The 27894-nt window shown below is 43.7% G+C and overlaps 1 protein-coding gene across 1 annotated transcript; it reads left to right on the forward strand.

Annotated features, from left to right (window-relative positions):
* The first annotated feature begins 2116 nt into the window (after positions 1 to 2116).
* On the forward strand, positions 2117 to 26429 carry LOC126474428 (trypsin delta-like). The gene is made up of 2 exons (XM_050101899.1): positions 2117 to 2593; positions 26064 to 26429. Exons 1-2 carry the CDS (start codon positions 2117 to 2119, stop codon positions 26427 to 26429), a joined length of 843 nt encoding a protein of 280 aa, XP_049957856.1.
* The last annotated feature ends 1465 nt before the right edge of the window (positions 26430 to 27894 follow it).

Below are 27894 nucleotides of genomic sequence, written 5' to 3' on the forward strand. Positions count from 1 at the left end.
GATCATCATGACACTTCTTCAATTACAGGCCACATGTCCTGTGGATACACGTTACATGTCTTTAATGCAGTGGTTTCCATTGCCTTCTGCATCCTCATGTCGTTGATCATTGCTGATTCTTCCGCCTTTAGGGGCAATTTCCCACCCCTAGGACAAGAGAGTGCCCTGAACCTCTATCCGCTCCTCCGCCCTCTTTGCCAAGGCCGTTGGCAGAATGAGGCTGACTTCTTATGCCGGAAGTCTTCGGCCGCCAATGCTGATTATTTATCAAAGTTTAGGCAGTGGCGGGGATCGAACCCGGGCCGAAGAGGTTTTGATTATGGATCAAAGACGCTATCCCTAGACCACGGGTAAAACCGTGTGTAGTACAAGATACAAATACAGTGTCAAAAGTCAGTCAGACACACACAAATAAAGGTTCGAAGCGAAGGAATTGCCTTGTCGTACACATGCTGGCACTTGTTGACGCCATGCCAACGTATTCTTCTTTTGAAATCCTCCTAACTATGGCCATACGCTACAGGTAGGCAGTTAACGGTATCCGAGGAGCTGGAGGAGGAGCTCGGAAATCCAACGAACAATTTAGTTCAGTGGCTTGAAATTTTGCCTTATACTATATACTAAAGCGCCAATGAAACTGGTACACTTGCGTAATATCGTTTAGGGACCACGTGTGCATGCAGAAGTGCCGCAACACAACGTGCTTTATACTCAACTAGTGTGTGAAGTAATGCTGGAGGAAAATGACACCATGAATCCTGCAGGGATGTCCTTAAATCCGTAAGAGTACAGGGGGGTGGAGATCTCTGAACAGGACATCGCATGGCATCCCAGATATGCTCAATAATGTTCATGTCTGGAAGTGTTTAAACTCAGAAGAGTGTTCGTGGAGCAACTCTGTAGCAGTTCTTGGAGTGTGGGGTGTCGCATTGTCCTGCTGGAATGGCCCAAATCCGTCGGAATGCACAATGAATATTAATGGGTGGAGGTGATCAGAAAGGTTGCTTACTTAGGTGTCACCTGTCAGAATCGTATCTAGATGAATCAGGGGTCCCATATCAGTCGAACTACGCACGCCCCACACCATTAAAGAGTCTCCACCAGCTTGAACAGTTCCCTGATGACATGCAGTGTCCATGGATTCATCTGCTCGACATAATATGAAAGGAGACTCGTTCCAGAAGGCAACATGTTTCTAGTCGTCAACAGTCCAATGTTGGTGCTGACGGGCCCAAGCGAGGAGTAAACCTTGGTGTCTTGCAATCATCAAGGGTACACGGGTGGACATTGGGCTCCTAAATCCCATATCGATGGTGGTTCGCACAATGACACTTGTTGATGGCCCAGCCTTGAAATCTGCAGCAATTTGTGGAGGGGTTGCATTTATGGTCACGTTAAACGATTCTCTTCTGTCTTCGTTGGTTCCGTTCTTGCAGGACCTTCTTCCGGTCGCAGTGATGTCGGAGATTTGATGTTTTACCAGATTCCTGATATTCATGGTACACTCGTGAAATTGTCGAACGGGAAAATCTCCACTTCACCATTACCTCGGAGATGCTGTGTCCCACTGCTCGTGCGCCGACTATAACACCACGTTCAAACTCACTTAAATCTTTATTACCTGCCACTGTAGCAGCAGGAATCGATCTAACAACTGCGCCAGACGCTTGTTGCAGACGTTGCTGACCGCAGCGCCGTATTCTGCCTGTTTACATATCTCTGTATTTGAATACGCATGCCTATAGTAGTTTCTTTGGAGCTTCGGTGTAGAAGGTTCACAGTATCTTTTAAGTCAACAAACAGCAACTGATTTTTTGAAACAGAGATGTTATCACTTAAGTGTTCGGTTTCCCCGCGCGCTGTGAAAGTGGAACGGTAGAGAAATGGCGTGAAAGTGGTTCAGTGAACCGTCTTCTAGATACCAGAGTGTGGAGAGCAGAGTATGTGGATGTGTTAACTTGACCAAAATTCCGAAACAGAGTGTAACAAACACTTCACTTTAGTTAACTTTTTGAACTGTGAGAAACGTACTGATGGGCGAGGTTTCACTTTACCGATATGACGGGCCTTTGTAAATGCCTACAGGGTCGCAGCCGTTGGCGGACAAAGGGCCGAGATGCTGCCGTCAGCCGCCGCGCTGTGGCTGCTGGTGTCCGCATGCGGCGCTGTGCCGCCCATCATGCTGCGCAGCCAGTGTTCGGCGCTCGGAGGCCGCAACTCCCCTCCTATTAGCTCTACGCCGTACACGCCGTCGCTTCGGGGGCGCAGTATCCGAGTCGGAAGCCCCGTGGTGGGCAGCTTGCCGGCCGATATCTCGCAGTTCCCCTGGCAGGTGTCGCTGGAGGCGCTGGGCCGGCACGTGTGCGGCGGCTCCGTCATCAGCGAGACCTGGCTGCTGACGGCCGCGCATTGCTTCTCCCTGACTCGAAACAGAGGCCTGTCCGTCAGGGCCGGGACCTCCTCACGCGGCAGCGGAGGCACGCAGTTCAACGTGGCTCACAAGGTCTGCCACGAGAAGCACGGCCTCACCGCTGATTACGACATCGCTGTCGTCTCCATCTTGGGCTCTTTCTTTGCTGACCTTAAAGTGAAGGTAATGTTAGCCTCAGTCGTTAAGTTTTAAGAGCCTAAGAAAAATGTGACGACCCGTGCTGGAACACATTTATGTTCCAAGACTGTGATACGACATTGCCAGCAGCATTCCCAGCAATACTCTCCTACTGTCGCGACACGCGCTACATGCTGATGTAAAGTTTTTTTGTGACTGACATTATACTAAGGGGACGTGGAATGCACATAACATTGTAAATGTCTGTCCTCTAGATAGTAAACAACTTTGTGAAAGTCTCTCTCCCAGTGTGTCGCTACTTCAACGTTGCTCAAAGTATCTTGATTGATGAGGAATGACATAAAATCCAGGCAGACATCAGCTACAGTGTCTAGCTATATGTAGCTAATTGAATAAAATAATGGTAGAACGAGAAACCAGTGCAATTTGCAAACTTTTACTGTTTATTCATTAGATGACTAGTTACGGGCAGAGACCCATTTTCAAATCATCATGTGCAATGAATATTTACAGTGCATACAGTTATCTGTATGCAGTGTAATGTTTGTTGCACATTTTAGACAGCTTCGGAAATGCTATTTTCAACTGTTTTATGATGGTTTGAAAATGGGTCTCGAGGCGAAACTAAGTTTGCAACTTGGACTGCTTTTATGTTGTACTGATTAACAAGCTGCCCCACCAAGCTGGAAGTTCGTAAAATAATGGTATGGTATACTTGTCCTTTTCATTATTGTGACTGTGTATCGTTTCACAACACTTGTGAGAGTACTCTGTAGTTTATTGTTCAATACAACTCGGTACAGGAATATACGGAAAAATCGCGAGAAATGAGTGCTTGCAGATGAATCCAGATCCTAGCGAAGTTTGCAGGTTGCGCTGTTGTATTTGACAACGAATAGCACTTGTGCGGTATCCTCAATACAATCCACGTGGTCAATACAGTGCTCAGTGAGTGCGTTATTTCTTAGCTAAGTGAACTCGACCGTAGGCGAACTGTTAAAGGTCGTATGGTGGATGCTTTCGTAATCAAAGGAGCCGAAGTGTTTGGTGTTCCCAGAGTAACCCTTCCGAAGATTTATACCAGACACAGGGAAAGCGGAGAAATCAGCATCTGGTAAGTCACGAAGCGGAGGAAAGTTTGTGTTTAGTGATTGTGGTAGACAGTCTTTGTAGAGAAATGTGACGAAAATTGAGACGACGACAGCTGCGAAACTCAGTACGGAACTGAATGGCGCGCTCTCGAAATCTGTTAGCACGAAAACAACATGAACGGGACTCCATAAACATGGAATTTCAGGGTGCGGTGAAATTCCAAAACTACTCATCACTGATGTAAATGATCGTAGCAGGAAAAAGTGATGCCGAAGGTATTAAACACGGACTATGGCGTACTAGAAGAAAGTTACTTGGTCGGATGAGTCTAATTTCACATTCTTTCGAATTTCCCGTAGGTTTTGCTCCGAAGAGTGAAACATGGTGGGGCTCGGTGGTAATTGCGACAGCCGTATCGTTATACTCTATGGGACCTATGGCTATTCTGCAAGGTCGTATACCGCCAAGGATTATCTGACGATTTCTGGGCATCAGATTCATCTCATCGTGCAATGTTTGTTCCCTAGTGTTGATGCAGTGCTCCAAGACGAGAAGACCCCCGTTCACGTAGGTATCATCGTCCATGACTGGTTTTCTGAGCCCGAGAATGAATTTTCACGTCGTCCCTCGGCACCACTTTCAGCAGATCCCAATGTAATTTTGACTTTGTGGTCTTCTTTGGAGAAAATGGTCCACCATCACAATCAACCTCCATAATTGTTATCTGAAGTTGCCACTATTTTACAGAGACAGTCGTGTAAGATTCCTTTTAAAATCATAGAGGAACTGTATTTATCCATTCCAACGCGAATGGAAGCTGTTTTGAATGCCAAAGGGCTTCCTACAACGTATTACACATAGTAATGTGTTGTGTTTTGGTGTTCTGTCCATCGCTGTAAAAAGTGAATAAAATGTGAACGGTGGAGTGGTATCCACCTGTGCTTCCTACATCTTTTACAGGTTCAAAACACGTGACACCTTCAGATTAGCTCTTCATTCTTGTCTAAGCTTCATGGGGTGCTATTGTACGACACGAAAGTAGCTCATGGCATATATCAATATGTGTGGTGGTTTCTCTGCTGTTCACGATGTAATATAAATGACCTGGCAAAAACGTCTACATTTCTTAGTGTACCTTGTTCGAGAATCGCTACGAACCACAGAATGACTAGAACATCGACCATATTCAAAATATTCCGCATTGCGTAACAACTCCGAAAACTGATACGAGGACTGGCAAAAGACTCTCGATATCAACGCAAAGAGTAAGAACTGACGTGACGACCTCATACTGCACAGGCGTCAAGAATCCTAGAGGGTTTAGCATAGAATCATCACCGCATTCAAGCCATGGGAAAGGGAGATACCAGACTCGGATTTACTTTAAGCATCATAATAAAGGACAGTTCACACACAAAAGACGACCCTTGTCGAGTTGGATTGATAGGAGAGGTTAACAAAATCGAAAGACGAGTTGTGTGCTTCGTCATGGTGAAAGTTTAGTAGGCACGAGTACGTCACACATCCGCTCTACAAACTGTGGTGTGAGGCGTTAAGAGAATGCGTCGTGAAACGTGGGAAGCTTTTATTTACACAATTCCGAGACCGCAAGTCGTAAAATTAGTCAAATTTGTATCTCACGTAATGTCCACGTGACAGTATTGGAACATTTTGTGTTTATAGAGAAGGACAGGGACAATAGCCTTTCGGAAATACCGTCGGCACAAATACAATGCGATCCCTACGCCACAGGCTATTCGGTGGCTTGTCGGATACAAATGTAAATGGCCGCTGGACAGGTATGTACCTTCCAGCACAAACTGATTTAACTGAATTTAATACTAGCCACGTTTTCACGTCCACTAACGAATGAAGTCCGCCTCCAAATTACTCCATGCGTTGCGTTCTCACTTTCTCTTAAGTTGTGTAATTTTTTTAAGTGACATCTACTCTCCTTAGATTAGGTTATCGTCTTGATCTGTAATTATCTTTAGGAAATCTTCGATCAAATGCAATCTTCCATCCTTGATCTAATTGCCTGTATAGGAGAACCACCCAAGCGTTTCATTTTCGATACGTTCTTCATTATGTGTCCATTCCAGTCTCTTCCTGGATCATTCTGTTTGTTTCCCTGCTCCTTGTAGTGATACACAACACCAATGTCTCTGTTGACTGCTGGCAAAACCTAAGTTTATGAACAGTTTTTGCATCAAGATCCATGTCCAGCTGTCATGTGTCAAAACTGACAATATACGCCAATTTATAAATGTCGGAAGTTTAATTCTGAGCAAGCAGATATTTTCTTCTTTTCTCCTTATTTCTTTCGAGGTCCATCTATTCGCTAGCTTCAACCACCCCATATACGAATCCAGTCAGCTGCTGTGAAGGTAAAATCCTCCTGGGTGAGTAAGACGTACCTTGCTGCTCTTTAAACATTTTCTCCAAATTTCCGTGTTTTAATCCTTCAGCTGGAATCGTCCTCAAACGTCTTCTGGCGCCCGCAGGTTGTTAAATGTTCAGTTATCACCTTGTGTTACTGATTAATAAGTTAATAATAATAATAGTAATTAAAATATACCGATCAACGGACACACGGTGGTTATAAGCTTTCGCTTCTTGAGCCAGTGCAGACGGAAAACTGTTTACCGTATGGATACCGAACACTACTGGAATGATGTTCAGACTGTGCACTGCGGGATTTGTTTCGTAAATAGTGTTAGTGATATGACTTGCCGTTCGTGCTGGTGCTGGCATGGCGATGTAGGGTTGAAAAGGAAGTACCGATGTGCATTACAGTTTCAGACAGTCAGCATGGGTCTGGACAAGGTGAGCAGGGCTCTATTCGTAAAGCTGTTTTATCAAAACAATAGCAACAGCGCCGCAACTCTTCGCGAGTTCGACCTGTTAAAGGGATACAGAGAGGTTCTTTTTTCCGAACCAGGCTAGAAGAAAGTTATTCGGAAGTTCAGATCAACTGGCGATTTGATAATTGCTCCCATGAGAGGCCGTCGGTCGTTGTGCCAGAAATTGTTGAAGATAGTGTTATCATTGCTGAGAATCTTGGACGCAATGTGCGATCTACAAGCAGTGTACGAGATGTGTCACAACAGCTGAACATTTCATCGTCCATCACGTGAAAAGTGCCTCTAACAGTTATGAAACGGTATCTGCAGTGCAGTTCCAGGCCATTGTGAATGATGATGATCGTCACATTGAGCAACGTTTGTAACATGAAACGTAAAAACCGTACGCAATTGAAACATGTGTAAATTAAAAAGGGTTCCTTTCAATGGTTTATTTTTTATTTCTCTTGCGCATGTTCTTTCAAACGTTGCCACGAAATTGGACTGTCCTACGATCACTCGTTTTTCGGGGGCCTCCCAAGTAGCGAAAGAGTAATTCTAGCCACTCTGAACATGATGATCACTGCTTGCCACGAAACTGAATGCCGCCAGGAGGCACTATGGGCGCATGATGCGGCAAGTAAAGAATATTTGAGAGGAACGAGAAGAAGGGTCACAAATGGCAAATCCACTGACAAATAGCTCCGAAAAAGGAAAAATTAATGTGACCTGGTGTTTGGGAACGAGCATCTCGGAAACGGCTAAGCTGGTCAACTGTCTCAATACTACTGTCGTGAGCACGAATATAAAGTGGTTGCAGATGGTGAAATCACAAGTTGGCGGCAAGGTGTTGGACATCCACGTCTCACTACAGAACGTGGAGGTCGGACGCTTGTCAGCTCTGTAAAATGGGACAGGTAACGACGTAATGCGGCAGACCTGATGAAAGACAACAATTCTGTAGACAGAACTTTTAGGATCACACTGTTCGGTGCATATTATTGTACATGGAACTCTTCAAGAGACGATAACTATGTGTTTCCACGTTGACCCAACGACATCGTCCATTACTGTTGCAACAGGCAGAGGATCGTGAATGGACCGTGGATAAGTGTAATCATATCGCCTGGTCATATGAAACATGTTCCTTGTTGCAGCAGGTCGATGGTCATGTCCAGATACACCATCGTGAAGTCGAACAGCTGTTTGAAACATACCCTGTGGCATGGGCAGTACCTCGAGGCCAGTATTCTGCTATGGGGAATTTTAACCGGCGATTCCACGAGACCTGTAGTAGTAATCAAAGGCCACATGTCAACTGTGCTGCATTTGAACATTATTGGAGACGACGTGTATACCTTCATGACAAATGTACAAAGGACTTGACGAATCCGTGCCACGCAGACCTGCAACACGGGCAATGGTGTAGTTGCACTAGCGTGCAGACACATTACAAGATGTGTAAATATCAGCCTCTCCCTATTGAATTAATCTGTAGACAGGCAATCCAGTGAACAGATTTTCTGCTGCGCGCGTTCTAGGCAATTCTTGTTCTCCAACTGCCCGCACGTATGAACGTTTGCCGTGTCACAAACTGTGCCCATATTGAGCACCTTTAGTGTCAGCTAAAAACTTACACTGCTATGGGTAAAAAGTTCTTGGTTTATTTGTTGCATCAAGTTCGGGTCAAACTCCAATCTTTCGATAATTGTCCCCATTATCGTCGCCAGGGACTAAGAGTGATTGTCGTGAACTGGCGAGGTTCCCACTTTCATACCAACTACCTGGCATCCGATTGGCTGTATTACCGTAATGATGACAACACAGAAATGGCGGTGCTGAGCTGGCGCCCTCCATGGCTATAGATTTTTTACTGTACTCTCTATTGATTGTTGTTCACAGCGCTGTCCCTCGCATTAGGCGTTAAAGTGAGAGAAGAAGCCTTCGTCTAACATGGCTGCCAGTTTGCGGTGCAACAACGTAGAGTCGTAAACAGAGAAGGGATAAGACCAGTCCTCCGGCCACCCAGAACAATTGTAAATTTCCGTGGTGTCTGTAAAGTATGGCGTGTGTACGGTGTAGTTGCCCAATGTTGTCTCCGCATTGGAATTCTTGCGTCTACAAATGATAAAGATGATTCTTCCATTAAGAGTTTACACCTACGGATTCCCATAAAACGAGGTATCATATTATAGTTTTACTTCATTTATCATCTTTGTCGTGATGGCACTAAATGAATTACAGCCTGGAAACCATAAATTATTAATTATGGGGAAAAACATTCAGCTTGCAAGAAAGTGTGTAAATATGAAACCCACAACGTCGAATTGTACTCTACAATTTCGCGATTGGCAGAACGAATGTTTGACTGATCTTAGACTGCGCCCCCCCCCCCCCCCCCGCCCCCTACTGGTTCCCAGTCACCTGTTATTAAATTGACACAAAGTTGGCTGATACTGACCAGCGGTTAGAAACGAAACACATTCATCCTGACTCACACTTTCAGAAAAATGCAGTGGACATTCAAATGAAACTCAACACATTTATGGTATTTCCCCTTCTCCCAAACTGAAGTGCGCATATCACTTATTGAGGTAGGGAAATCAATTGTCTTCCACCGATGATCTGATCACGAGAGCGTTGGTCACTGTGAAGATGATGTTCCTGATATACCTGTAGTTTTGTGTCTACATAGTGGACGCAATATGCCTTCTGAAAACTCCAAGGGATGAAAATACCTCAGTAGAAGACAGAAGATTTCTGTTTTCTTACTAGCCAGGAACAGAAATTTGACTTAAGTATTCTCCTATAAAGGATCACTTCAGTGTCATATTCCACAGAAATCTAAACAATCATCATTCAAGTAAACAGAATAACAACTCTTACAGCGAAATGACTTCACATGCTCTCCGTGTCGAACTTCTCAGTCTACTCACCAGATTGTCCTCTGTGGCTGTCGGCGGTGAAGTCTCTGTGTTGATCCAGTGAGAGAACCTGTTTTCGATCTTTCCAGGCAGGGAAGTGCCCTTGCTTGATCCCTGGATGGAAGTGTTCTGTCCATGACACACCCCCTGGAAACATGATGTCTACAGTTACACTCAGATGACGAATCACAGTCACCATTACAAAGACATTATCTCCCACCACATGGGTTATGAATCAGCTAGCCAATCACATGCAGCTCCTACTCCTTTCAGAAGATTTTCTGGAAGTGTCCATTTGCCCTCCTACTACCTTAGCATTCCACCAATAAAAACACGTCTCTGCTTTTCATAGGGAAACTTACCTCAGCGCTTTCTGTGAGATGATTTCTTGATGTCAACGTGCGACCATCGTTTTTGATCCTGAGCATTCCTTCAATCTAAAAGGGTGTCTTTTCACCCTGTTCCTTTCCCGATACTCTTCCTCCAGGTACGCTATTCTGAGACTTTTTCCGTCCACCAGAGAGCAACCTCCCATCCGCTCTGTGCTTGCTACAATGGATCTGTGGCCTTGAGCATTGTCAACTGCTGCCTCACACTCAGCTCTCTCTCAAGGCAGTAATTTTCCACAGCTGCAGAACGCAACAAGTCTCTTTCCAGCTGCTCTTTAGCCGACAGCGGCGTCTGAGGAACGCGTGGGCCGATTCACTCTTTGTCAGTGCTCAGCTCCACTTAACTCCCAGACATGCAATTTTACAGAAATTGTTATGATATGATGATAGCCAGTATCAGCCACTGAAATGATTAATAATCTGATTATACAATTGAAACAGTTATCCAATATAAATGTAAATCTAATGTAATATCAAATGTATGGTGGCAAAATCTTACCGCCTTACAAAATTAAATAGATGTTGCGACCAGTAAAAAATAATGTCGGCTTGCGTGCACTAGGAATTTATAACATACTTGTGAGTGTGGCAAATGTTATGTGGATGTGGACCAGTCTATATGGACTGTTGCCAATCGCTGTGGCAAGCATCAGCGTCACCTTAAATACAGGTATCTGGCTAAATGAGCTGCGGTTTCTTTTCTTCATTATTATAGCTGTCAGTGGTACAGTGTTCCACATTTTAACCGACATAATTCTTAAAAATATAACAAAGATGAGAAGAAAACATGACGACCCTCGTTTTAAAACAAAGAAGATCAAAGATGGACAGCTAAAAAGACGAAAATATACACAATTTAAAAATATGTTTCAACTTGGTGAGTTTCTTTTACGAAATAGCACCGCAGCACTCCACTTTCACATAAAATATGAAGAACCTACATTGCTTGAGAAGTATTTTGGGAGGAGATAATGCATTCTATGGTCCTGAGTGATGTAGGTACAAAAGACAAGGATCTGTTGATAATAAATCTATGGAGATGAAGGTAGTTGTTTGGGAGGACAGTGGGAAGACAGAAGATGGGAATGTGAGAGGATGAGGAAGAGTTTGGTGTGTGGGTGGGGTATCAGCCACAAGAAGAATGGAATGGAGATCAATGGAGAGGGTAAAGAAGAGAAGAGCCCTGATGTGGAGTGGGATGGATGGGAAGAGAAAGCCCGTAGGAAGGAGCAGATCTTATTGTCTGGGATAGAGAGTTGGTTGAAGTTGCCTTGGGGTACCATATGGAGTGCGTGTTGGTGTGGGGGGCTGTGATATGTGTTTGGAAATGTTCACAACAATATGTTTCTTGTTCATAGCGTAGAAAAATTGGTTATTAGAATGTAGTCTGCAGGTAGTATAGCCAAGTAAAGATAAAAAGAAAAAAATGGACATTTAAGTCTTTAAAAATGAAAATGAAAACTGCAATATTTATTAAAATGAAGCATGCACTTTCACTAAAGAGCTGAAGAGCGTGCTGAGTAAAGAAACTCTGGGCAGATCAAGCATTTGAATGATGGTAGGTATAAATTCAGATGTCGTTGGTTAGTGTATGTAGAAATAGGATGGTTAGTAAGTTGCGTGTTGTGAAATATGGAAGGAAGAAAATGTTAAAATGTGTGTTAAATCTTATGGGACTTAACTGCTAAGGTCATCAGTCCCTAACTTACACACTACTGAACCTAAATTATCCTACGGAGAAACACACGCACCCATGCCCGAGGGATGACTCGAACCTCCGCTGAGACCAGCCGCCCAGTCCATGACTGCAGCGCCTAAGATCGCTCGGCTAATCCTGCGCGGCTATGGAAGGAAGAATGAGTCTAGTGGGTAAGCAAAGCTGTAGTTATGATAAGGAAAGGGAGGGAATAAAATGGAAAGTGAAGAGAGAGGGGGAGCCCTGATGTGGAGATAGGTGGAAAAAGCTATGGCTGGTTGGATGGATAAATATCGAAGCAGATTTCGTTGTTTGGGAGAGGGGGTCTGTTGAAGTTGCACTGGGATACGATATGAAGTGTATGTAGATGCAAGACCAGTAGGACGTTTTTGTAAAGGTGCAGCAGCGTCCCAGGATTGGTGATCAGAGGGGAAACAATGGGGTTATTTGAATGTAGTTTGAGGGTAATACAGGAGTTAAGGAGATGTTCGATGTGGGTGATTTGGAAAGTAATGGCATGGTAAGGTATCCATGTGGGGCTAGTAAACAGCTGCAGAAAGCGACATGGAGTGCATGGTGTTCGAGGATATGGAAGGACTTATGGGAATCTGTCAGTGTCAATTAAATTCATCAACAGCCATGTAGCTTAAGATGTTGTTTTTTTTAGGGCTACCAGTTTCAACATTTCGCTACGCCATCTTCAGGCCCCATATGCAGCTCTCCAGATAAAGGAAAATGTCATATGGAGCCATAAATCTCTGGATGTTGCGAATCCAATCATTACAACAGTGCTTCATTCGAAGACTTCAAGTCTTCAAATGAAGCACTAGTGTAACAATTGAATTCACGACATCAGTAAGGTAGTGATTGTAGTGGACACCTTTTTTGGCAGTGTCAGGATGGGAATTTGAAGAATCGACCTTGATAAAGTGGTGGTAGATAAGGAATCTGTCTATAAGGAGAAGGCCTATGGTCGTAGCAGAGAAGACACAGACGAGACGAGTGGGGCCAAGGTCATTATTGATATGAAAGGCCTTTCGACTTTGCTCAATTTAGATGCCACTTCCTCAGAAAGGACACAGCCGAGGTGAGTAGGGCCAAGGTTACTATTGATCCAAAGAGCTTATCGAACTTCTAAATAAGGTGGTTTTTCAACTCAAATGCCACTTCTTTAACCGTGATATCAACTTTAACCTTTGTGATGTTGGAAGGATGGCAGGAGGATTGGGCTGTTTAGCCCTGGATGTGGTGGTAAGAGGTGTTTAGGAGGAATTGGGACCAAAAGCAATGCAAGGAATTTTGGAGAGAAAGGCAGTATGGGAATTGAGGTTCTGAACTGTAGTAGGATGAAGTATCGTACTTTCTTGAGATGATTGTTGGATGTGGAGACTTGTTAGGGACTTTTTTTAATTTCGAGGGTGAAGAATTTGGATTTGAAGAACTTTGGAGAGGATGATGGTTTGGATGGTAGAGGAAAAAGTAGGAGGAGTAGGAGCTGTATCCATCTGCTGAGTGTTGTCAGTTTCGGTTTTCGGTTTTTAGATGCAGTAGAAGGAGAGATGTCAGTGGTTTGACGTTTTGTAGGTTTCTTAATGGCTGTTGGAGGGAAGGATGGTGAGGGATGGGAATGCGGAAGGAAATGACGTTGTTGATGATTACCCTTCAACAGGACTTGATGTGGTCAGTGCAGTGATGTTCGATGAGGTGATGCTTGTGACATCAGATATTGCAACAATTACTCGATGGGCTATCACACGTGTGGCAGTGGTGGAGGTGGCTGGCGAGTCGACGCTGAAAGAGAAAAGACAGGGGATTCTGGGGACAGACAGAGGTGCATACATAATTGCTGTACTAGGACAGGGTACGGTAGTCTACGTCTACGTCTACGTGATTACTCTGCTATTCACAACAAAGTGCCTGGCATAGGGTTCAATGAACACTATGAGCTTTTTTTAAATAGATATGCTTTGCGTTTCTTTTTGATGATTGTAGGTGTTACCAGCATTCAGCCTAGCGGCAACTGCCTTGTGGTCGCTGATCCCTGTATTCGTCACGCTACTCACTATTTGTCCAGGATTATTTGTTGCTACGAGGCCAAGTATGTTTTCGCAACCACTTGAGCTTCGTGTGGGTTCTGAACTAATTGTTGAAAATAATTATCCGAGAAAGCATTCAGTACAATTTCGGATGACTTTTTATGCCTACCGCCGGTTTTGAACGTATAATTTTTCCAGCATATCGAGGGCAGATTGAAGCCACCACCGACTATAACTGTGTGAGTGGGGTACCTGTTTGAAATGAGGCTCAATTTTTCTTTGAACTGTTCAGCAACTATATCTTCTGATTCGGGGGTAGGGGTGGAGGTCGGTAAAACGATCCAACCAATAGTTTTGTCCGATTGTCAATTATAACCTGTACCCATACCTTATCGCAGGAACTATCTACTACATTTTTACTAAAAGGCAAACTACTTCTGACATCAATAAATACTACACCTCCAACTGTATTTAATCTGTCCTTTCTGCACACTGTTAGCTCGTTTGAAAAAATTTTGGCTGAACTTATTTCCGGTTTAGACAGATTTCTGTATTACTATTTGAGCTTCAGTGCTTTCTGTTAGGGCTTGGAGCTCTGGTTATTTCCCAACACAGTTACGACAATTTAAAACTACAATACCGATCGTTTCTACAACTAACATACTGTGTTTCATCTGTCCCCCTTTAGACAGACGCCCTTTCTGTGGTTCCCTGAGACTCTCTAACCTAAAAACCGTCCTGTCTTTTCCATACAGCCCTAGCTACCCGTGTAGCCGCTTCCTGTGTGTAGTGTACTTCTGACCTATTAAGCAGAACCCAGAAGCCCACTACCTGATGGCGCAAGTCAAGGGAACTGCAGCCTACACTGTCACAAAACCGCCTGAGCCTCTGATTCAGACCCTCCATTTGGCTCTGCACCAAAGGACCACAATCGGCTCTATCGACGATGGTACAGATGGTGAGCTCCTCCTTAATCTCACAAGCAAGACTGGCAGTCTTTGCCATTTCCGCTAGCCTCCGGAAACCAGAGAGAATCTCCTCTGATCCAAAGCGACACACGTCATTGGTACCAACATCAGACACCACCTGCAGCTAGCTGCAACCTGTGCTCTTCATGGCATGTGGAAGCACCCTTTCCGCATCCGCAATGACTACCCCCAGTATGCACACAGAGTGTAGAATGGCTTCCTTCCCCTCCTTGGCAGCCATGTTCCTAGGGGGCCCGATTACACTCCTAACATTGGAGCTCTCAACTACCAGCAAACTCACTCTGTGAGTGCCGAGACCTTATGGGCCAAGAAGCTTCCTCTAGAACAGCCTGTCATCTGGCTGGAGACTTTGACAGCCACAGATAACGCCTGAAACCTGTTCGTCAAACGATCCAGACCCTACAATCGGCCCTCAGGAAGTTTTTCACTGCCTGCCAGACTTTGGAATGATCTCCCACTTGACCACGGGTGAGGGGTCAACCTCAGTGCAGGCAGTACCCAGGGTGGCCATAGCAGTGGACCTATTGGGGGACACGTGGGACATGCTCGACATATGACCCCCACAATGATGCCCCTTGGCAGCAGCCTCAAGCTGTGTGACGGAAGCCAACGCAGCCTGGAGCTGTGAGCGAAGGGTCGCCAACTCAGCTCGCATCTGTACACAGCAATCACAGTTCCTAAGGGGATGGACGTGGGAGAGGGGGAGGGGGTAGGTTAGAGGACATGCTCTATTTATTGACAGTGGGAGCAGGAGATGGAGAGGTGTGGATCATTGATGTAGTAGAGTGGTCCATGATGGAGTAGAGTGATGAATGGCGTTGGTGAGCAGCTGCCGAAACAGGGTGGTGACAGTGTTGACGCGCTGTGGTGATCTTGTGAACGGTGAGAATGTCTCTGACGTGACAGGGATGGAGGCATCTATCTCAGACGTGCAGTGGCGGCGATAAACAGATGGAAGTGGCAGCGGTGACAAACAGACGATGATGCGGCGGTGACACTGATGGAGGTGAAGGCTGGCAGTGAATATGGGAGCTTGCACTGACCAGTGGCGAAGGCGAGATCTTGCTGTGACGATGATGACTAACATGGAATGCAATGGTGGGTATCACGTGATGGTGGTGAAGCCACTGACACCTAGAGAGAACTGGCAGCAAAGGTGACGATGATTGAAAACAATGCCCTATCGGAGTTTAAACCCTGAGAGCAGCCCAGTCAGTTCTTATTCGTGAGAGGAAGAGAGATTCCAACCCTCGAATAAGGGTCAGTGGTGGCTTTTTTTATAAATTGTGGTTACATCGCCCTTGCCCCATATGCCGGCAGAGTTCTGCACTTTTCAGCCAAGCGAATTATAAAAAAAATGACAATGAAAAATGCAAAAAAGTTTTGGGTTGTTCTATATTTGAAATTAAAAATCAAAGGATGGCAGGTAAAAAACGGAAATATACAGGGTGTTTTACAAAACATGTTACAAATTATGGAGGCTGTAGAAGGGACTTAGTACCCAGAATTTCACTCAACGATGCTACGGAGTGTCAAAGCTACAGGTGCCGTCACCTGCAAATGTATATATATTCAGGATGATTTCGTGATGACGTTGCAAAGTTTATAGTATGATGGAGAAGGTTAAATGTATCAAACTGAGGCAAGGAACCAACGAGTAGAAAGCTATAAGCGAAAACCGTTGTGATACCTTTGACAGTGGAATACCTCTACTACGTTCAAAGATGATAGGATCGACCAAACCAAGGAACAGAGTACAGTATACATGGGCTCTAAATGCTTACTTTAAGGACTATGAGCATTTGCTCAATAGAGAAAATGTATTTCACAGTACTGAAGATGAACACGTGTTCATAGCTTCTGAGATAAGCATTTTAGAGTCCATGTTTCCAGGAGATTTTTTTCCTTGTTGTGGTCCATAGTACCACCTCTGAAACTACCCTACGATCTGAGCTTCAACACTACCAGTACATGTATTCCACTGTCAGAAGTATAACAACGGTTTTCGCTTATAACTTTCGACATGTTCGTTTCGAGTAAAGGAAACCTTACCTCAGATTGATGCACTTATCCTTCTCTATCGTCCTAGAAATTTTTTAACATCATTACTTAATCCATCTGTATATACATACATTTACAGTCACCGGCACCTGTAACTACGATGCTGTGTAGCTTTGTTGAATGACATTTCCGAACATGAGTTCCTATCTAAATACTGATGTACGAAGTCCTCTCTGTAACCTCTGTAAATGTGTAGCATGACATTAATTGTGAAACACCCTGTATAGATTTTAAAAATATATTACAGGAAGGTGAAAATTCTTATGATTAAAACACCAAAGCATTCCTTTTTCACTTAAAATCTGATGGAGCTACATTAGGGTGAGAGGTGAGAGGTATTGCCAGAGAAGAAAGTATGTTCCATAGGATTGAGAGGTGTGAGTAGAAAGATAGAGCTCTAATAGGTAGGTAAGAGCTGAGGTGGATAGTGGGAAATACAGTCGGTGGGAATAACACAGAGTAAGGGGTAGTGAGTCGTGAGGGTAGGAAAGTGGTTGCAAGAGGAAATGGACTGGGACAGTTGGAGAAGGAAAGGAGACAGGATCGCTGATGTTGTGTGGGATAGGTGGGCACGAGTTGAATTTGGTAGGAGGGATAAAAATCTGGACGGTTCTCATTTTCTGGGAGAGGGAATTGGCTGAAGTTTTTTGGTATAGTATGTGGAGTGTTTGTAGGTGTAGGGACGGAGGAATGTGTTTGTCAAGGCGAGGCAGCATATCAGGGTTCATTATCAGACTAGACACAATGGGGTTAGTGGAGTGGAGTTTTCAGACAGTAGTTGAGTTGTAAGCTTGGTCTCCGGGTAGTGTCTTTAACTAGTAATTAAAGCTTTCTCGGTCCTAGGTCCGAGCACAGCCACCGCTTGAATTCTGAAAAAAAGTCATCAGCATTGGCAGCCGAAAGCTTCTGGCATAAGGAGTCACCCTCATTCTGCTAACGGCCTCGTCAAAGCGGGAGGAAGAGCGGACGGAGGTTCAGGTCATTCTCTTGCCCTTCGGGTGGGTAACTGTCCCGAAAGGCGGAAGAATCAGCAATGATCAACGGTATGAGACTATAGAAGGCAATGGAAACCACTACATTAATGACACATGATTGGCATCCATCGGGCATGTGGACTGTAATTGAAAAAGTGTTATAATGATCTCTCCATTGGCAAAGTTCCCCATTCGGAACTCCGGGAGGAAGCTGCCAAAGAGGAGGTGGCCATCACATGAAGACTGAATAACTAACGGAAGGGTAACGTTCTACGTGTCGGAGCGAGAAATGTTTGAAGCTGGAACGTGGTAGGGAAGCTAGAATATCTGAAAAAGAAAATGCGGAGGCTCAGTCTAGATATAGTGGTCGTCAGTGAAACGAAGTGGAAAGTGGACAAAGATTTCTGGTCAGATGAGTATAGGGTGATCACAGCAGCAGCATAAAATAGTATAACGGGAGTAGGATTCGTTATGAACAGCAAGTAAGGGTAGAGAATGAGTTACCGTGAACAGTTCAGTGATAGGGTTGGTTTCATCAGAATTGACTGCAGACGAACACCGGCAACGATTGTTCAGGTCCACATATCGACGTTGCAGGCTGAAGATGAAGAGACAGAGAAAGTGTATGAGGACGCTGAACGGGTAATTCAGCATGCAAGGGGAAACGGAAATCTAATAGTCATGGGGGACAGGAATGTGGTTATCGGAGAAGGTGTGGAAGAAAGCGTTACTTGAGAATATGGGGTTGGAGAAAGACTGTTTGAGTTCTGCCGTAAATTTCAGCTGGTAAATGCAGAGACTCTGTTCAATCATCACAAGAGGAGGAGGTCTACTTGGAAAAGGCCGGATGATACGGGAAGAATTCATTTAGATTACATCATGTCAGGCAGAGATTCCGAAATAAGATACTGGATTATACTGTGTACCCAGGAGCATATGCAAACTCAGATAACACTTTAGTAGTGCTGAAGAGTATGCTGAAGTTTAAAAGATTAATGAGGAGGACACTGTACACAGAGAAATGGGACACCGAAGTACTAAGGTACGGTGAGATATGCTTGAAGTTCTCTAAGGCTATTCACACTGCAATAAGGTACAGCTCAGTAGGCAGTTCAATTGCAGAGGAATGAACATGACTATAAAAGGGCAGTCACAGAAGCTATAAAGAAAAACATAGCCAGAAAGAAGGTAGCTGCGAAGAAACCATGGGCAACAGAAGGAAGTGTTCAGGAAAATTCCGGAATACAGAAATATAAGTCGCTGAGAGAAGAAATAAACAGGAAGTGCAGAGAAGCTAAGACGAAATGGCTGCATGGAAAATGTGAAGAAATCGAAAAACAAATGAGTGGCGGAAGGACTGTCTCATCATACAGAATAGTCAAATCAAAACAACCATTGGTGAGATTAAAGCAAGGTTGGTAACATTAAGAGTGCAATGGCAATTCCTCTGTTAAACGCTGAACAGAGGTGGAAAGATGACACCAACAGTCTCTATGAGGGCGACGATTAATCTGATGTGATAGAAGAAGAAACACGGAGTCTATATAGAAGAGATAAGGGATCCAATATTAGAATCAAAATCTAAAGGAGCTTTGGAAGATTTAATATCGAGTAAGTCAGAAGGGATAGATAACATTCCATCAGAAATTCAGATGATGAAGTGGCATCAAAAGACTACTCACGTTCGTACGGAGAATGTGTGAGCCTAGCGATATCCCATCTGACTTTCGGAAAAATATTGTCCACGCAATTCAATGCATCCATGTTGCATTCAAGAATAGTACATAAATGAATGGAAAATAAAATTGAGTATCTGTTAGATAACGGCCAGTTTGGCTTTAGGAAAGGTAAAGGCACTAGACAGGCAGTTCTGACGTTGCTGTTGATAATGGAAGCAAAACTGAAGGAAATAAAGACACGAAGATGTTCGCAATTCCGAGGAAAACATGGATAAATACCATTAGTGAAAACACGATCTAGATCGCCATGATTATTTATTTAGGCCATCTTCAGAACAGGACCATCAGCTGAAATGATGTCCAGAAGAGTCATCAGACTTCAGTCACTGCAGTTTCAGTATTTTAAATAAAATAACCACCGCGATCTAGATTGCATTTTCACTAATCTTATGTAGCTTACAAGATTGTCGTTTTCTATAAATATTACTAACAATAGGGGTAAGCCATGGGGATGTACAAGAGCTTAGAGGTAACAACGAGAGTGGAAGACCAAAAACGAACTGCTCGGATTAATAACGATGTATGACAGGGATCTAGTATTTCGCCCCTACTGTGGAATCTATACATCGAAACAATGACTGAATTAAAAGATAGTTTCAAGGATGGAGTTAATATTCAAGGTGAAAGATATCAGTGATAAGATTTGCTGGTGACGTTGCTATCCTCAGTGAAAGTGAAAAGGAATTACAAGATCTGCTGAATGGAATGAACAGTCTAGTGAACACAGAATATGGACTGAGAGTAAATCGAAAAAACAAAAAAACAGAAAAGTAATGAGAAGTGGCAGAAACGAGAACGGCGAGAAACTTCAGAGTGGGATTCATAATCAATAAGGGACGGAGAAAGGAGGACATAAAAAGCAGACTACCAGTGGTAAAGAGACCATTACTGGCCAAGAGAAGTCTACTAGTGTCAAACATAGGCATTAATATGAGGAAGAAATTTGTGAGAATGTACATTTGGAGCACAGCATTGTATGGTAATAAAACGTGGGCGATGGGAAAACCGAAACAGAAGAGAATTGAAGCACTTGATCTGTGATACTACAGACGGATGCTGAAAATTAGGTGGACTGATATGGCAAGGAATGAGGAAAGGAATATATGGAAAACACTAGTAAGAAGAGGGGACAGGATTGTGGGGCATCTGTTAAGAATTCACGGAATAATTTCCACAGTACTAGAGGGAGCTGTAAAGGATAACTATAGAGGACGACAAAAATTGGGATACATCCAGCAAATAATTGAGGGCGTAGGTCGCAGGTGCTACTCTGTGATGAGGAGGTTGGCATAGGAGAGTAATTCTTGGTATTCCGCATAAAACCAGTCATATGACCGGTGACTCAAGAAAAAAGGAAATGAGATGTGAAGTTATTCAGTGTGGCTGGGGATAGGGGGACGGAGGGTGGAATTCGATAAATGGTAGGGGACCCAGGTGGGGGAAGGTAAATAGATGCAGAAAGCGAGACAGACTGCATGAAATTTGGGGATTTGGAGGGACTTGCTGAACTTTGATGAGGTGGGCATCCATACATAGTATTTGCGTAGCAGAGGATGGGATGAATCAGGGTTTTATAGATGTGGAGAAAGTTCGACCAGTTAGTAGTTTTAGTAGTTTTAGCCTATTGTGGACTCTGTTGGGTGCTTAGTAGGCGAGGTTTCCACCTTAATTGCTGGTCTAGAGTTAGTCCAAAATATTTTAGTGTATTAGTATAGAAAGGTTGTAAATGACAAGGCGAAAGTCGTGGAGGCGAAAGGTGAGGGTGGTTTTTCCTATAATTATCGCTTGGGTATTGGAGGGTTTGGTCTTGAGGAGCCATTGGTTACAACAGGCGGTAAACTGATTGAGGTGGATTTGGACAGATCGTTGGAATCTCTGCATTGTAGAATAGGGGCGAGGAAAGCGGTATCAGCAGAATGTTGAAGGAGGTGGACTGGTGGGGGTGATTTGTATATCAGTAGTATAGAGGAGATAAACAAGAGAAGACAGAACAGAGCCTTGGGGAACTCCTGCAGTCTAATGGAAGGTATGGGACTTGGTGTTGCTAATAGTGACAAGGAATCCGCTATTAGATAGGAACGATGCCACAAGGTTCACGTAGTTAATTCGACGCTCGAATGTCTAGAGTTTGGAAGGAAGACCGGAATGCTGTGTATGGTCACGGGATTTTTTTAAGTCGAGGGAGACAAAAGTAGCGCATTTACGGGAGTTGAGTTGGTGGGATAGGCGATTGGTGAGGTGCAGGAGCCGATCATTGGTGAATAAACGGGGACCGAATTCGCACAGGTTAAAGGGAAGAATGTGGTGTTGGCTCAAGTGTTGATGGATGCATCGGGAGAGGATGGATTCAAATACCACGCTTAACACTGAGGTGAGGCAGATGGGGCGGTAGGAGGAGGTGTCAGTGGGAATTTTTTGCGGGTTTGAGGAAAAGTATGATTCTGGGTGCTTTCCATTGCTGCGGATAGTAAGGTGTCGAGAGGACAGTGGTGTAAAAGCTTGTAAAATCCATGAGAACGAAGAGGTGGCCTTCTTTGAGGTGTCGATAAGTACTGCAGTCGTGACTGATTGGAAGTGCTGAGTTTTTTTGTGGAATAATTGATTAATGTAGCTTGCTGCAGTAGGTGTATGTAATTCTCTTTGTAGTATGTTGCCCAAGCACTGGAAGCCAAAAGCCAGGGGTGGAACAGTGGTAACTGTACGTTCTTGGATGTTAAGGGAATGTGAGTATTGAAAATGTGTGTTATCAGGGATGGAGAAGGTGTCAGACAGGTAGGATGCCAAAGGATTAGCTTTGCTCAGGTTTTTAGGTTAGGGACGGATATCGTAGAGAAGCGGGAAATAAGTATGGGATTATTACCAGTGAGTCGATGGAATGCTTTCCAGTACTTGGCAGAGTTAATGGGGAGTGTAGCATTGAATTGGGTTCATGTCTTTTCTCAGTGCTGGCGTTTTTTTTACGTATCATAAATTCTTGATACGTTTCCGTATTTCCCAGAGACGTGTGAGTGCATCCAGGTCATGAGTCTGCAAGAAGGAGTAGTACTTACAACGGTATTCTCGGAGGAGTAGTAGGCCATGCGAGGGAAAGTTTAGTGATGGCAGGGCACAGCCAGTTAAATACGCACAAGATTTTGTTGGAACAAATGAGAATACTTGCTCACGCATCGACCTATGGGGACTCTGCGATCAGGGAAGTAGTTGAAATTAGTCTTTGTGAAAACAGCTTCAATAGAGACGCCGGCTATGATCCTAGCGATTGTTGGAAGCTTGCACATGATAAAGAATAAGCACAGAGGAAAACTTCTTGCAGTTTACCTCCTCATGTGGGGGATGTCGCTGCACGCATCGTTGGATAGAGGGTGCAACTAAATCTATGGAAATAGAGAGCGCCACCTCAGCACGCACCATTCCCGTGCTGTCATTATGACGTAATGCAGTTAATCGAATGCAGTTCTGTGGGTATAAAAATGCGGGTGTGCTAGTTCTCGATATTAAGTCCTGGCTCCTGACTACGACGATAGAGGGAACCATCGAAAGCTTGGAATTTTATCCCAGTTTGCCGGGGAAAGTAAATTAAGGATTCCATCGCGAAGAACTTCGTTTCTCTTGAAATGTTTTTAATTTCTGTATACCTTGTAGTTCTCAGACAGCCGTCTTATGAAACACTGGAGATACGTAGGTAAGAGAGAGACAGAGAGAGTTTGTAATTCAGAGAGAGTTTGTAATTAAGAGAGAGAAATGTTAATCATTTCCCTCGCAAGAAATATAATACTTTTTTTATAATTACTTGGCTCCAAACCTTACGAGGTAGTCTCTACAGCAATTGTTATCAATGAATTTGTACTTACTACGCTCCACAGTTCTTAGATTTGATAGAGTTTGTACTTTCCTAAATAGCATCGATCAGAGGAATACTACCGACAGAAAAGTTAAGACATCGAAGCCTCATGAACATAATCCATCCATCAGGGTGCTGTCGAATAGTTCTGAGATAACATGGTTAAGTACTAACTCTGTTCTTTTAAACTCAGTAGATTTTTCCAACTGAGGAACACACACTTAGGCTACACCGCTCTCGAGACAGAATTATACAGGGTGGTCCATTGATCGTGACCGGGCCAAATATCTCACGAAATAGGCGTCAAACGAAAGAACTACAAAGAACGAAACTTGTCTAGCTTGAAGGGGGAAACCAGATGGCGCTATGGTTGGCCTGCTAGATGGCGCTGCCATACGTCAAACGGATATCAACTGCGTTTTTTTAAATAGGAACTCCCATTCTTATTACATATTCGTGTAGTACGTAAAGAAATATGAATGTTTTAGTTGGACCACTTTTTTCGCTTTGTGATAGATGGCGCTGTAATAGTCACAAACATATGGCTCACAATTTTAGACGAACAATTGGTAACAGGTAGGTTGTTTAAATTAAAATACAGAACGTAGGTATGTTTGAACATTTTATTTCGGTTGTTCCAGTGGGATACATGTACCTCTGTGAACTTATCATTTCTCAGAACGCATGCTGTTACAGCGTGATTACCTGTAAATACCACATTAATGCAATAAATGCTCGAAATGACGTCCATCTACCTCAGTGCATTTGGAAATACGTGTAACGACATTCCTCTCAACAGCGAGTAGTTCGCATTCCGTAATGTTCGCACATGCACTGACAATGCGCTAACGCATGTTGTCAGGTGTTGTCGGTGGATAACGAAAGCAAATATCCTTTACCTTTCCCCACAGAAAGAAATCCGGGGACGACAGATCCGGTGAACGTGCGGGCCATAGTATGGTGCTTCGACGACCAATCCACCTGTCATGAAATATGCTATTCAATACCGCTTCAACCGCACGCGAGCTTTGTGCCAGACCTCCATCATGTTGGAAGTACATCGCCATTTTGTCATGCAGTGAAACATCTTGTAGTAACATCGGTAGAACATTACGTAGGAAATCAGCATACATTGCACCATTTAGATTGCCATCGATAAAATGGGGGCCCATTAACCTTCCTCACATAATGCCGCACCATACATCAACCCGCCAAGGTCGCTGATGTTCCACTTGTCGCTGCCATCGTGGATTTTTCGTTGCCCAATAGTGCATATTATGGCGATTTACGTTACCGCTGTTGGTGAATGACGCTTCCTCGCTAAATAGAACTTGTGCAAAAAATCTGTCACCGTCCCGTAATTTCTCTTGTGCGCAGTGGCAGAACTGTACACGACGTTCAAAGTCGTCGCCATGCAATTCCTGGTGCATAGAAATATGTTACGGCCGGTCGTTGTGGCCGAGCGGTTCTAGGCGCTTCAGTCTGGAACCGCGCGACCGCTACGGTAGCATGTTCGAATCCTGCCTCGGCCATGGATGTGTGTGATGTCCTTAGGTTAGTTAGGTTTAAGTAGTTCTAAGTTCTAGGGACTGATGACCTCAGATGTTAAGTCCCATAGTGCTCAGAGCCATTTAAACAATTTTAAATATGTTACGGGTGCAATCGATGTTGGTGTAGCAATCTCAACACCGACGTGTTTGAGATTCCCGATTCTCGCGCAATATGTCTGCTACTGATGTGCGGATTAGCCGCGACAGCAGCTAAAACACCTACTTGGCCATCATCATTTGTTGCAGGTCGTGGTTGACGTTTCGAATGTGGCTGAACACTTCCTGTTTCCTTAAATAACGTAACTATCCGGCGAACGGTCCGGACGCTAGGATGGTGTCGTCCAGGATACCGAGCAGCATACACAGCACACGACCGTTGGGCATTTTGAGCACAATAGCCATACATCAACACGATATCGACCTTTTCCACAACTGGTATACGGTCCATTTTAACACGGGTATGTATCACGAAGGAAATACCGCCCGCACTGGCGGAATGTTACGTGATACCCCCCGTACTTATACGTTTTTGACTATTACAGCACCATCTATCACAAAGCGAAAACAGGTGTGGATGCAGCACAAAGAATGTTCCGGAAGTGAAGCAGAAGGCTGAGAGAAGTAATAACTGAACCTCAACTGCTACATTAAGGTAGTCGGATAAGACACGTGTCGTGTTATTTTGAGAAGCAAGCTCCTGGAAGTAATGGACAATGGAGCTTTCACGGGGTGTACTACATAGAGGAACCCAATCAGAGAATTTAACTAAAGTAAACTGAATGAAGTGAAATAAAACTATACTATGATAGGAATTTTGATATAGTCCGTATAATCAGCAATTATCGTTGAGAAAATAATAAAACATTCTGTATGTCGACAGATAGGTAACGACCATACAAAAGATTACTCACCTATTCGAGAAATATCCCTTTCGAGATCATTGTTTCCATATCTTGCAGAGTGCAGAAGAAATCCATGGTTACGTTGTTGTGTGACTGACTATAATTATGTGCCCTTCAGTGAGATAATATTTCAAACGTTTTGTGAAGTGGTGAGCCTGAAAAAAAAATTCTTTGGTATACAGGTGGTCCAGTTAATTATTATCAAAGAAAATTATATAATAGATATGACACTATAGAATCCTCTCTTTAGTCCACCAGCTAAAGTCCCTCTACAAGTCCGAAATAATAGTAAGTTGTCAGAATCCAACCTTTCAGGAACTGTAGTTAAAACCACTCTTCTTCCAGTCTCTTTCTAATACTCTTCAGCATGTATGTCTTTCCATTGTTTGAACTTTGAAGTATTTTATGATACGACACTTTTTCCTTTGTAATCTCTGACATCAAAACATTATTTGCAGCCGGTCGTCCTCGGCAGATCGGAGTTGTCTGGCGGCGCCGGGGTGTTCGTCTCCGGCTGGGGTGATATGAGACACGGAGATGCTTCCTCAGACCAACTGCATGCCGTCAGTATGACGATTGTTGAACGTTCCTTGTGCAATGCCATTTATCGTGGTCTCATAACAGACCGTATGATATGCGCAGAAAACACTGACACTGGCAGGGATGTTTGTCATGGTGCTGGCGGAAGTCCACTGGTTGAAGGCGCCATACAGTATGGCATCGCCTCCTGGGGCAACGGATGTTCGTCGGCTACTTATCCTGGAGTGTATACCAACGTTGCCGGTCTGCGATACTGGATTATTTCAACAACTGGCATGAAGTAAACTATCTCACCGATTTATAATGGCCACACCATAAATACTCCATCGATTTAAGATAACTACACCATAAACATCCCACCGATTTATGATAACTACACCATACACATTACTGATCTACAATAAAGTGTTAATTCCGTCCTGAATCATATCCCTGTAAACCAAGAAAATACTCATAGATTTTTTAAAATTAATTTTTCAAGACGAAGGTGAAAAACCGCTCTGACAATTCAGGCATACCCAAAATACGTTCATCCTACTGAAGTAACCTTAATCTCACATTTTCTACTCAACGACTTCTGTAAGAAATAATTACTTCATAGCACGCCCTATTATGGACTTGGGTACAGGAACAAAAGAGAAGTGATCATACTAGTGCTATAGGTTTGCTTTCAGCTGTAGTAAACACACTCTACCAGAAATAGATAACTGTGTGTGGGTCGATGTTCATAGTGTAATAGTATCTCAAAGATGGCCACCAAGCTAAGGAACAACCTTGGATTATTAATCACCGCGAACAGTACAGCACAAGCAAGTGGCGAACCATGTAGCAGCAGCGGCTTAAAGTCTGTGAATCCCATTAAGTTTAATACTTTTTATTTACATGCTCCTACTCTGCAGTAACTTATATATTGTTCTTGCTTGTATGTAATGTTTTTTGCTGTTTCTGGTTTTAAAAGAGTTAGAATAAAGTCTGATTCATTATGTGGTATGTGCAAACATAGTCTAAAGATCTTCGCTCGCATGATTCAGTCTGAACCAGCGGCTGTTAAATGAAACTGAGTAGCGCTCAGATCTCGAAGCAATGATTGTCTATTGGGGTTCAGTGCGGTAGTCTCAGTTCTCAGTACTTATACAACTGTTTGTGGTTCTGTTCCATGTGGTTTCTTGGTAGAGGCTTAATCACCACCTACATTACATTAGGAGTATCTTTAAAATTTTTGTTTTTATTCTTTGTAGACCATAATTTTAGCAATATCGCTTTACGTCGCCTGCGACGCAATAGTCGTTTTGTTTTATTGCCTTTTCTTGGGGTCTGCTAATAGTTTCTCAGTCTCTGACTAATTGTCTTAGTATGTTTTTTCATGGTATTATATATTTCTGAATGGTAGGAAATTGATAGAGATTGCCCTTGTGAGGAAATTTTCGCTGTCCAGAGATAGTTAAAAGTTTGGACACGGTCGCGAGGGTTCAGACTGTGGACCATAGCTCTAAAGACCTTTGGACAGCCGGCCGGGATGACCGACCGGTTCTAGGCGCTGCAGTCTGGAACAGCACGACCGCTACGGTCACAGGTTCGAATCCTGCCTCGGCCATGGATGTGTGTGATGTCCTTAGGTTAGTTAGGTTTAAGTAGTTTTAAGTCTAGGGGACTGATGACCTCAGAAGTTAAGTCCCATAGTGCTCAGAGCTATTTGAACCATTTGAACGTTTGGACACTTGTAGCAAAAGCCATAGTACCTCTGGTGGG

The sequence above is a fragment of the Schistocerca serialis genome, chromosome 4 (assembly GCF_023864345.2).
Source record: "Schistocerca serialis cubense isolate TAMUIC-IGC-003099 chromosome 4, iqSchSeri2.2, whole genome shotgun sequence".
Classification (NCBI taxonomy): Eukaryota; Metazoa; Arthropoda; class Insecta; order Orthoptera; family Acrididae; genus Schistocerca; species Schistocerca serialis.

What these genes read in the sequence shown, in the direction of transcription:
- LOC126474428 (XM_050101899.1), top strand. Translation starts at nt 2,117, where the DNA reads ATGCTGCCGTCAGCCGCCGCGCTGTGGCTGCTGGTGTCCGCATGCGGC. An exon ending in TTGCTGACCTTAAAGTGAAG is followed by an intron (nt 2,594 to 26,063) that starts GTAATGTTAGCC and finishes CATTATTTGCAG; the next exon opens with CCGGTCGTCCTCGGCAGATC.